Source organism: Bactrocera tryoni, chromosome 4 (assembly GCF_016617805.1).
Source record: "Bactrocera tryoni isolate S06 chromosome 4, CSIRO_BtryS06_freeze2, whole genome shotgun sequence".
Taxonomy (NCBI): domain Eukaryota; kingdom Metazoa; phylum Arthropoda; class Insecta; order Diptera; family Tephritidae; genus Bactrocera; species Bactrocera tryoni.
The window spans coordinates 71927985-71939673 of record NC_052502.1 but is presented as its reverse complement, the minus strand read 5'-3'; the positions used below and the strand labels follow the sequence as shown (position 1 = coordinate 71939673).

The window sequence follows — 11689 nt, the reverse complement described above, 5'->3', positions numbered from 1 at the left end:
TTTAATTATTTTATTTATATAATTGTAATTAAATCTATTTTTTTAATTAGTTTAATTTTTTATTAATCTCAATAATTATTAATTTTAAACATTTTTTCTTTAAATTTGCAAAATTTTAAATTTGGAAATCTAAAAATTAAGTTAAATTTAATTTAAAAGGAATTAAATAAATTTTTATTTTAATACTAAATTTTTATATTATTCAAAAGAATTAAAAACTAGAAATTTGTTTTTAAGAAAAACTTAAATTTTGAAAAAAATAAATTTTAAAATTAATTAATTAATTAAATAAACAAACAAAATTTAAATTAATTTTAATTTAAATTAATTAAATTTTCGATATAACTTCATGTATAGATTTTCAGTTTCAAAAATTTTTTGAAAAATTTGCTAAAACCTTTTTTTAATGTTTAAAACTTTTTCCTCCTGATAGAATCTTTGAATTTGTGATATTTACAACAAAAAACTATAAGAATGGAAAAAATTGCAATTGTCGTTAATTTTTTTTTTTGCTTTAAATAGAATTTTTTTTGTTTTTAATAGAAATATTAATTTTTCTGATTTCCTAAATTAAATTTTTGTAATTAATCTTTCTTCACAGTTGAGTGCGATGCAAATCCCAAAAGTTTTCCCCGGCACTATATTTTTTAACAACCGTCTCATGGTTTGTGGCAACTCTAGCAATCAAGAGGATTGCTCATTAGTGGAAGAATTCGATGAGGAGACCAACAAATGGATTCGAAAGAACAAAATGCCGATAGACGGTTCGTTCTCATATATGGTGGCGGCACATTCGTGGGTCAGACAGTTAGAGTCGCTCAATTGAATACAAAATTAAGTGATTAATGTAATTAAAAAATATAGAAATTAATGAGAAACGCAATATTTTATTCTTTTTATTTATAACTTTTTTAATAAAAAATTTGTGACAATTTTCATAAATAAAGTAAACAAAAAAAAAAATAATAATAATTTGTTTGTTTTATTGCAAACTTAAATTTTTCTAATAAAAAATTTATAAAAAAAAAAAATAATTTTAATACATAAAAAATTACAAAATTCAAGAAGTTAAAAAAGTATACATATTTTCTAATGTATCTATTATATTTAAAGAATTAAATTAAACAAAAATATTTTTTTAATTAAAAAATTCACAAGATTAAAAAAAATATATATCTAAAAATATTTTTTCAAAAAAAAATAAACGACGAATTACGATTACAAAAATTTGAAAAAAAATGTGTAAAAATTGGCAACAAAACAAGTATCTTTCAATACAAAAATTTACAAAATTTCAACAGTTAAATAAAAATATACAATTTATTTATATTTTTCCAAAAAATTAAATAGAAAAAAAATATTTTTCGATACAAAAATTTTACAAAATTTCCCAAAATTTTAAAAAATATTTAATATATATTTATTCAAAAATTAAAAAAAAATATTTTAAAAAGAAAAAGTATTTTTTAGCACAAAAAATGTATAAAACTTCGTACAATTAAAAAAATAATTTAAAAAAAATAAATAAATTTTATTTTTCTTTAATTATTTTTAAAAATGTCTGTTTAATTTTTCTTAATAATATTTGTATTAATTTTTTGAAATATATTTTTTATAATATTTTTCTAATCTTTTGAAATTCTAAAGAGAATTTTTTTTATATAAAATTGTTTTTTTTTTAATATTTTTTATTTAATTTTTTGATACATACATATATATTTTATATACGTATGTATATATATTTTTTTGAATCTTTTCCAAAAAAAATTAAATAGAAAAAAAACCTTTTTCAAAACAAAAATTTTACTAAATTTCAAAAAATTGTAAAAAATATTTAATAAATATTTTTTCAAAACATTAAAGAAAAATATAAAAAAAGTATTTTTTAGCACAAAAAATTTACAAAACTTCACAGATTAAAAAAATTATTTTTCCAAAAGTTATTAAATTTTATTTTTCTTTAATTATTTTTAAAAATGTGCTTTTTTAATTTTATTTTAATAATATTTGTATTAATTTTTTCGAAATGTATTTATTATATTTTTTTTTAATCTTTTGAAATTCTGTGAATTTTTTATATAAAAATTGTTTTTTTAAATATTTTTTATTTAATTTTTTGATACATACATATATATTTTATATACATATGTATATATATTTTTTTGAATCTTTTCCAAAAAAATTAAATAAAAAAAAAAACATTTTTCAAAACAAAAATTTTACTAAATTTCAAAAAATTTAAAAAAATATTTAATAAATACTTTTTCAAAAATTAAAAAAAATTTAAAAAAATTAGTTTGTTTTTAGCTCAAAAAATTTTCAAAACTTTACTGATTAAAAAAATAATTTCTCCAAAAATTATTAAATTTTATTTTTCTTTTGAAATTCTGTGAATTTTTTATGTAAAAAATGTTTTTTTTTAATATTTTTTATTTAATTTTTTGAAAAAATATATTTTAATAATACTTTTTTTTTAATCTTCTAAAATTGTTTCAAAATAAATTGTTAATTTTTTCTGTTGAAAAATATTTTTATTATTTTTTTTAACATTATTTTTTTGGAATTTTTTTACCAAATTTTATCTGTTTTTATTGAAACAATCTGTGTTATTTATGTAAAATTTTGGCACTTTAATAAATTTTATTTTAGAAATTATTGCTGTTTATTCTCCTTCTTATTCACACTGCAAGTTTTTAAGATTATTTCCACTTATTCCTCACACAACGGTAATTTTTCGAATTTTCGCTTTCAAAATATTGCATAAAAAATTAAATCAACCCAATAAACGCATGAACACTTCAACATTAAGTAGAACTGCGGTGATAAAAATGCCAAAAAACAGCAAATAAAAGCACAAACAACAACAAATCGCAGAAAAGCTTTCGTTTGTAACAACAAAATACCGCAATGCAAAATAATGCTGTATGAAAGCACAATAAACAACAATAACGGAACGAATTCATGAATTTTTGAAAAGAAAGCACAATGTGCGGGTAACCAAATACAAAAATATAAAAAAATTATAGAAAATACAAATACTGCACAGAAATACTCAAAAAATTTTCAAAATGATATAAAAGGTAGAAACTAGAAAAATGTATACTAAAATTGTATACAAAAAATTTAATTAAAATACAATTATTAAATTTTTAAAATTATATTTAAAAAAATTGTTAGCTTTAAACAATTTTTGGAAGAAGAAGAATTATTTTTAAGGATTTTTTTTAATATTTCGAAAATTTTGAAATCTTAAAAAAAATTGGAATAGAAAATTGCTGTCTTATTGCCACTAAAGTTTAGAAAACTTAACTTCTGAAAATTTTGTGAAAATATGTTTTCAAACTGAATAAAGTTTTTAAAAAAACATATATTTGAAAATATCAGAATAACAAAAAAAATTAAAATTCTAAAGTACAACACTATACCATCAAACAAAGCTAGAAAACCAAACTCGCTTCAATCCCTCGCGCGCTAATTCTGAATAATTTAAAACAGTTAGCTTTCAAAAAGCTTTAATTAAGCTCCACTTTTCAGCGCCTAAAATGTTTCATCTTTAAAATCGCTTTTTCTGCGCCGCCAATCACAATTTTACACATTTTTCGTTTATATTATTTTTCCATATTTTCGCTATATTCCACACAGATTTATTTTCAAAGATTTTTTTTTGAGTTTTTTTTTCGCGTACGAATTTTTGAGTAGCCGAAAATGCATGGCATCAGCGCATTTGCCATAAGCTGTTGCACCTTTAACTACAATCCGCAGCTACACTATACATAGGCATTGCACAACAATGCCAACAACAACAATAAGCGTATGAATATTGTATGTATGTATTTTACAGAATTTTCAAACGGTGCTTTTGTTTCATTGCCGCGCTGCATGAAATAAAAACTTATAATAAAAGCTTTGCGCAAAAGTGGCGTGTACAAAAACAAGGCGCCCACATATGCATGCAGCCAGAAGCACACAGGCAGGTATATACATACATATATACATGTGTGTAATATGTGAGTAAATTTACAGGCAAAACTGTTTTTGACCGATTAAAACGCTTCCAGGCAATTTGGCATTGAACAAAACCAATCGGCGGCAACATGATGAAATATGAACGAAATATTATTGTGGCGTGAGTAGCGGTGTGGCATACGTAGCTGGTGTTAGTTTATCAAACAGAGTTGCCAGACTGTGGCTATTTAAAAAAACTTAGAAAAAAAATTTTTGCTTCTCAGCTCAAGTGGCTCTAAAACTGCTGTTTGATTTGGTCCAAACGTTTTGAGAACTTCACTAATGAGGTCTAGTCGTTTCACCTAAGGGTTAGATTATTCGCATAAGGGTTAATAGTATTTTTGTGAAGCCCGCAACCGAAATTTCCAGTGCCTTCCCAATTCTTTCCCAACTTTTATAGAACACTCCCATTCTTTTCTATCCCCTTACTTCTTTCTGGACATAAATTCATTCGGTCCAAACATTTTGAGAACCGATTCACCTAAGGGTTAAAGTATTTTAAAAAATATCCTTCTGAGAAGCTTCTATGGTCAATGGCACTGAACGGTAGATTACTCCAACTCAACGCTCAACGGAGGAGGAGTAAAAACAGTAGCTTTTGCAGATGTTATAGTATTAAAGGTATCAGGGTTGCTTCCTTCCACAATCAGTGAGATTACAAAAGGCGCCTTGTGAAGGTTAAACCTATGGATCACGAACAATGTACTAAGTGTTAACAACTAAGTGGTGGTACTACAATTTCCTACAATTCGTTGAAGTAAAGACCAAACTTAATTGGAACATGAATATTGAGAAAGGATTAGGAAAGCTTATATGGCGTATTACATGTGCCAAAGGACTCTAAGCAGGAACTGGGGCCCTAAACCGAATATAGTCATGTGACTGTATAAAAATAATCTCCTTTAATTGGTTAGAATATGAAGAGTAATGGACAAAGCGAAATCCTGAACCCTCAAGAAACTAATATAAATAAATCAGACTATATCCTACCAAATATTGGACTTCAATAGGGACTTCCAAGTGTGTATAGCCTCTAGACGTGAAAGGAGAAGTGGTTTACTAGGGGATAAGAATACTACCACAATCTAAGCCGACGGGTCCCAAATGGACTGCGGTGTATGAAGGGGATATGCGAGAAGCTTGATATCCTAGCGTCTATATTACTCCGCTAGCATCTGCCAAGTGGAATTCAAGTGGAAGTACTGGACAATTGCGGTAGGATACAGAAGGCAACCATTTGCACAGACAGCCAGGCGGCACTACTAGCCTTGTCATAGCCAGCGTAATAAACACAGCAAGGACGGATTTAAGCTCACTGGTAGATCAACTCGACTTATCCATAATGACTGGGTACCCAAGTCATAGGAACATTTTTGGCAATGAGTTAGCTAAGTCAGGAGCCTCTCTAGACGTGAGTTTGAACACAGCAACGGAACATGACATCAAGATAAGGTCTTACGTTAGTTCATAATAAAGAGACTCCCCTTTTGTGAAGAAATTCATACACACGATCGGAAATCAGCATCTGAAACTCAAACCTTCAATCAAGTATTAGACTAAATTTTCGACAAGAGAAACTGAAAACCTTAAGACTTCTAACAATGAGATATCAAACTTGTGCGACTAGGCGGACGATCGTGAATATTCTAACCTTCTAGAAATAAAGTATCAAATGAAATCTTCTACACAGTTGACTGAAGGTCTGATTATTTGAACTTTCTAAGAATCGAGTGTCAAACTAAATCTTCTGCAAGCAGATGAGAAGATCGGAAATAAGTAGCTGTAATTCCAAGCCTTCTAGGGATGATGTTTCCAACTCAGTATTCCAGAGTTTCTGTTCTTCAATTTTATTGTCAGAATAAGTTCTGGTACTGTCTCTTGTATAAGAAATTCTGAACTGAAAACTCAAGACCTAGAAAGAATTCAGACCGGTAATTCCATAGTAGTTTCAAAATAAATGAGAAAAATCCAAAGCTACTTATGCATACATAGTGCTTCAAGTCAGTACAGCTCCAAATATGATGGGTGATCTCTAAAAATATGAGTGCGAGAGGCGTAACCAAGAAAGAAGTGTAAATATTTCTTAAATAACGGATAAAAATCGGAAATATGGTGAAAGCTCGCAGAAATACACGCACATGAAACAAATAAAATGTGCTTAAATCCCACCATCGAGACTTGACGATCTCTTAAAACTATAATTTTATGAGTTCGGCCACTTGACTACCTCAAAAACACGAAATCATTCCACAAAAAGACATTCATATATCATTCGCTGGGCTGACAGAGAGCTCATCATCTTCAACAGGATCTCTGTGAAGTTCATAAAACACACTCTATAAGGGATAGGTTTCTGAAAATTTGCGCATAACACTAACCGGTATGTCTTTATTAGTGATCTTCCGAACACTACTGGAGAGCAGTTAGCAGATTCAACAGTTGATTCTAGGAAGCATAAATAGTCCATCTTACGAGTTCAGTTTGTGTTACTAGCTGACGGCCACAATCACGAATACTATTCAGTACTTCAACACGATATTGGGATTTATTTGTACAGTAAGGTCCTAACCAACATATTCGGGGTAGAGCAAGTTGTCTTTTGCTGAAAATTTCAAAACTTTTGAACCTTTTTAAGCGTCCTCTATGAGACATAATTGTTTTCTAAAACCTATAGTTGGCAACAATAAGCTCACGGGCCGAAATTTAAGTCAGTAGTTAAAAACGAAATAAAAATTTGGAGAAAGTAGTGGAGATTGTTAGTGGGAAATAGGTGAAAGCAAGCACTGAGTTGTTGATTCTTCAACTCAGAAGAAAAATCAAGCAATATTACATATGTACATACATATGCGCTTTCTCATTCCAGAACAATATCTTTCACATTCCAGAACAAGCTTTTTCTCATACCAGTTTCAACTCTAATTTCGATTTTTAGGTAAAAAAATGTACCCTCTCCTGCACCGAAAACTGTGGCAACTCTTTTTCTAAGCCTCTCGCGGTTTTGTGTTAATTTTTTTTGAAAAGATATTTTTTCTATATCCAAATTGTTTTCATTGGACGTATGGATTTTACTATGCAATTGTTTTCAGGTTTATCTAGCGAATATTAGAAAATCCGCATTTTAGAAATTTCACGGCATTTCTATGAAATACTTTTGTTGTTTCCATCATTTTTTTTTGTACCAAGTACTTTGCGTGTATTTTTAGTGCCGCCGCCCTGCGCTTTTTCGAAATTTCTATGCGCCAAATTTGAAACCGAAGCAAGCGCCAAGCAATAACCGTAGCGTGTTGCATATTTTAGTGGGTGGAAAGTATGGCGCACAGTATATAAATATATATAAATACTTGTATATATATATAAGCACGTGAAATCCGCAAAATAGCGAAAAATATTCAATTTGAATTTCAAATGCAATTTGAAAGCGTGTTGAAGTGCAACGAATCCATTCACGGGGCATTTAGAAGTTATTTTAAGCGCCTACGAATATGCAAAAAGTATTTGCGAATCAGTAAAGCATGCGTGCATTTATTACGGATTTATAGAATTAAGTTGGATTAAAAAATAGTAGCATTTAAATACAAAATTTCTAGTGAGTGAAGTAGATTGAGAGCTTAAAGCTTTAATGACTCACCTGAGACTTTACCTATACATGGACCATCAAATTAGCGTAACGCTTTAGGGAAGGAGAAATTCGACAGCCCCTCAATCACCAGGGGAAATTTCTATCACCTCGCTGCACGAAACCTAATACGCTCACCTACTAAATCCATAGCGATCATTTTCGCTGATGCACGAAGAAGTACATACTTGACCTTCATATTGCAGTCGATGGCGATGGACAGCCTGTGCTTCTTCACTCCTCACACGACCGCGATTTTTGCCAAAGTACAAAGCTGCAACAATATCCTTAAGTCGCTAGCCATGGAACCCTTGCTGGGGTGCTTCCACAGAAATCATCTCTGTAGTCACCTGCTTGGATCGGAACCACCCGAAAGGAGCATCAAGAGGTCCTTTCTCAACTATGTCGACGACATAAAACAACACGCAGACTTCGGACGCAACTAACTTCGGACGCAACAAACTTCGGACGCAACAAACTTCGGACGCAACTAACTTCGGACGCAACTAACTTCAGACGCAACTAACTTCGGACATGCACTGACTGCCATTCACAGTGGCGCCTTAACCGACTCCTTCTCAGTGAATGGCGTAATTGGAGTCAAACCACCACCCATTGCAGACAAAGACCCCGAGTCGCCGTGAGAATCGAGAGCGACCCTTGCAACTCCCCGAATCCATCGAAACAGCGCGTTTCCTGGGCCTACCGTTGGATGACCTCGATGACAACTTATCTAATCCTTACCATACTAACAGAGATTAGGTACCCGCTACAACAACGACAACAGGGAAGGATAAAATACAAAGTATATCTATATCAAAAGATAATTTCTTCCATTAATCCACAGGATTACATATTTCAACAGGAAAAGGTAAGACTAGGTTCCAGCAAGTTAAAGGAATTCTCACCCATAAACTGGTCTACAAATCAAATAAGGTCGAGAACATCTGCCACTCTCTGAAAGTCGCTTTTATCAGAGTCTTACTACGGCTGCTTTGGTCGATTGTGAGTCTTACCCTTGCTGACAGCCCCAATCACGAATACTTTTCAGTACTTCAACACGATATTGGGATTTATTTCTACAGTATGGTCTTAACCAACATATTCGGGGTAAAGAAAGAGGTTCATCACTGAAAATTTCAAAACTTTTGAACCATTTTAAGCATCCTCTATGCGACATAATTGTTTTCTAAGAAATTCTAGCGCTATATTGAGGTCTCGAGTTCCCTCCAACGTTAGTAAGAGCTTAAAATTTTATGATGTTCCGTCAATTTGTTTACGTCGACATCGTCCCAAGCCTTTTCAGCCTGATAAGTTAAGGATTTTGCCATATTTCGTCAAGTTGGATCCCAGTGTGAAATTATAATGACGCTGGGACTAAATAAACAAATCACAAGCCTTTTTTTAATGAAAACATCTCTCTCTTCCTTATACCTAGTCATCTTTAGTTGATAACCATGTCAGCAGTAAATACTGTATTGTTCACCAACCCTACATCACCTGATCGCTCTTTGGTCTCATTGCAAGAAGAATAATGCAAGAAAGACTTTTCCATCCTTCAAGGTATTCACTGGAAATTCCTTCCTTAATTGGCTGTTCGAGACAGAAAATAACTCAAGCAAATACCGTCTTTTGTTTTAAATCTGACTTTTAACCGTTTTTTCTTAAGTTAAACCCTCAGCTCTCCAGGCACATTATTTGTTGTTTGTGAAGCGCCCTCACTACAATTCGGATTGCTTTTTTCCAAATATATTATTCTGAGTTATAAAAGCTATCTGAAGAAAAAACATATCTGATTTCACGAAATGGAGTTTATATGGAAACCGACATTAAAGAATTATCGAATAATCTTTGATTGTCAAATTTTTGCATACTAAAATAAAGACTTAGTATTCGGTTTGTCAGGTTTTTGCATACAAAAATAAAGATTTGGTGTCTCAAACACTAAAAACGTTGGAACTTTGTAACCGCGGCTCGATGTCGTGTGGATACTGGATCCAACTTGTATGCTTTGTTAATGAATCCCCCGAAAATACTTTAACATTCCTTTTCAGGATAAGATGAACTATAATTGTAAAATAATCATCGAACCTCAGCCTTCCTGATTGCGGAATAAGGTGCCGAGAGAGATTCCGTGATCATTCAAAGCTAGAAAATTTACTTCACGAAATCGTTCTAAAAACGAAACCAGTGGAACATCATTGCCAGATTTTTGTATATAAAAATCAAGTCTTGGCTTTTGAAGACACTGAAACTTTTTACCCACGGCTCGATAACGCAAGAACAATGGTTTAAGCCTACGAATGTTGATCTTATGAAGTTTGAAACTTGAATTTAAGGAGCCCGAGTTCAAACAAGCATTTCTCTTTTATTTCTGGAACTTAAGGTCCATGGGCTTTAATTTTTCCGAGTTCAGACAAGCATTTTTCTTTGAATTCGGCAACTTGACTCAACTGGCGATGGAACGCAGAGGAACTTGCTGTAAGAATTATAACTCCAAATCGAATAGTCTTAAAGTAGACGAAGACGCAACAACGGGCTTACTACGGCATACAGCTTTTTAGAGCTCAGCGGAGAGAGAGGACGACAGGAATAGTGTCGAGAATACAGCTAATACATTTTTACGCATAAATGTGCAATTTGACATTACAAAAACAATAATAATAACAAGAAAACTATCTTTCAATGGCGGACAGTCAATGTTTGGCCTCAAAGTTTCATCTCAACATAACAGATTACGATTTCCTGAATGACTGTGGCATATACTTAAGTATATATTTATATATATGTAGATATATAAGTATGTACATACATATGTACGTTTGTGCGCGTTTGCATCAAATCGGATCTGCCTTTTGTTGCGTCATTCACAAATGTGTTTTCATTATTTTTCCGCTTGGCTCACTAGGCTTGTCTGTTTGATTTCCGTTAGTCCGATGAGATGTACGCGGTACATATTTACAACAAACATACTATATACACACATATATTAGTACACATACACACACATATACACACACTTCTGTGCCATTAAGACACTCTTATGTACATAAGCGACCAATAAGGGCGGAAAGGACCCTTTTCTTCGCAACAAATAACTTTGGCAACCATCGCTGTGTACAGTTAAATATGCGCAATACACTAATCCGTAATAGACACCGTTAAGTTGAGGCCGTGGTGCGCTTGTTAGGACATTGTTTACGCCTTCGTACGCGCCATCCGCAGCAAGAACGGTCGGTGGTGGCGGCGTTAAGTGACGCTTCAGTAAATCCTTTGACAATTGATATGCGGATATTTGCATATACAGCCGTAAATATTTATGACACACTCATGCCTACTCGGATATATATCCAGAAGGTATTTAAATAAGGTCTTTAGCACCCTAAGCGCTATGAAGAATGTGAAATTAAAAATTAAATATGGCCGGATTTGCCAGGCTGTCACTCCCAATGCAAACAAGCTTCACTTCTTTTGTTGTTGTAATGAATAAAACACCGCTGTTGTTGTTGCAGACCAGACTCTCCGCGATACTTGGTACTTAGCAAATTTCCGACGGCATTCTATGAGCTCATAATTGGATAACTACTCAATTTAGCTGGCAACCCTGAAATATGCCACTTTGGAGAACATGCTACGCAGCATTTCGATATTTTAGCATTTTTCAGCATTTTTCATAAGCCACTCTGGGGAATCATATAAAAAATTGTTCCAAAATGTGAAATTAAGCTCAATAATTTAATGGGATGAGACCACTAAGTCAACGGATTACAAAGTACCGCATAACTTAGATCGATACTCATAAAAAGAAGACCCGAAGACTTCGTCTGCACAGAACGAACGACCTAGAAAGGCTTCTATAGACTTGAGAAGACCGCCAGAAGTCAAATTTGGAACCAGGTGTAGAAGTTCGCGCAAGTTAGGAAAGTTGTCTTAGCGCCATTCACTTGGGAGTGGCCAGAAACGATTATTTTACATATGGCTCAAGAAGCTCACAACTTCCGGTCTTGGACCAAGTACCCTCTGGGTAGCCAAAAATATTCGCTTGAAGGCGAGCTAAAGTAAGAAGGC

General features: G+C 32.0%; 1 protein-coding gene across 1 annotated transcript in view; it reads left to right on the top strand.

Moving 5' to 3' along the window:
- Nucleotides 1-853, top strand: part of LOC120775024 (kelch-like protein 12) — a 4983-nt gene extending 4130 nt beyond the window's left edge. The window contains exon 5 of the mRNA XM_040104980.1: nt 602-853. Within this exon, the coding sequence (XP_039960914.1) occupies nt 602-826 (225 nt within the window). The 3' untranslated portion in view covers nt 827-853. The remainder of the gene's footprint in view (nt 1-601) is intronic.
- Nucleotides 854-11689: the final 10836 nt, after the last annotated feature.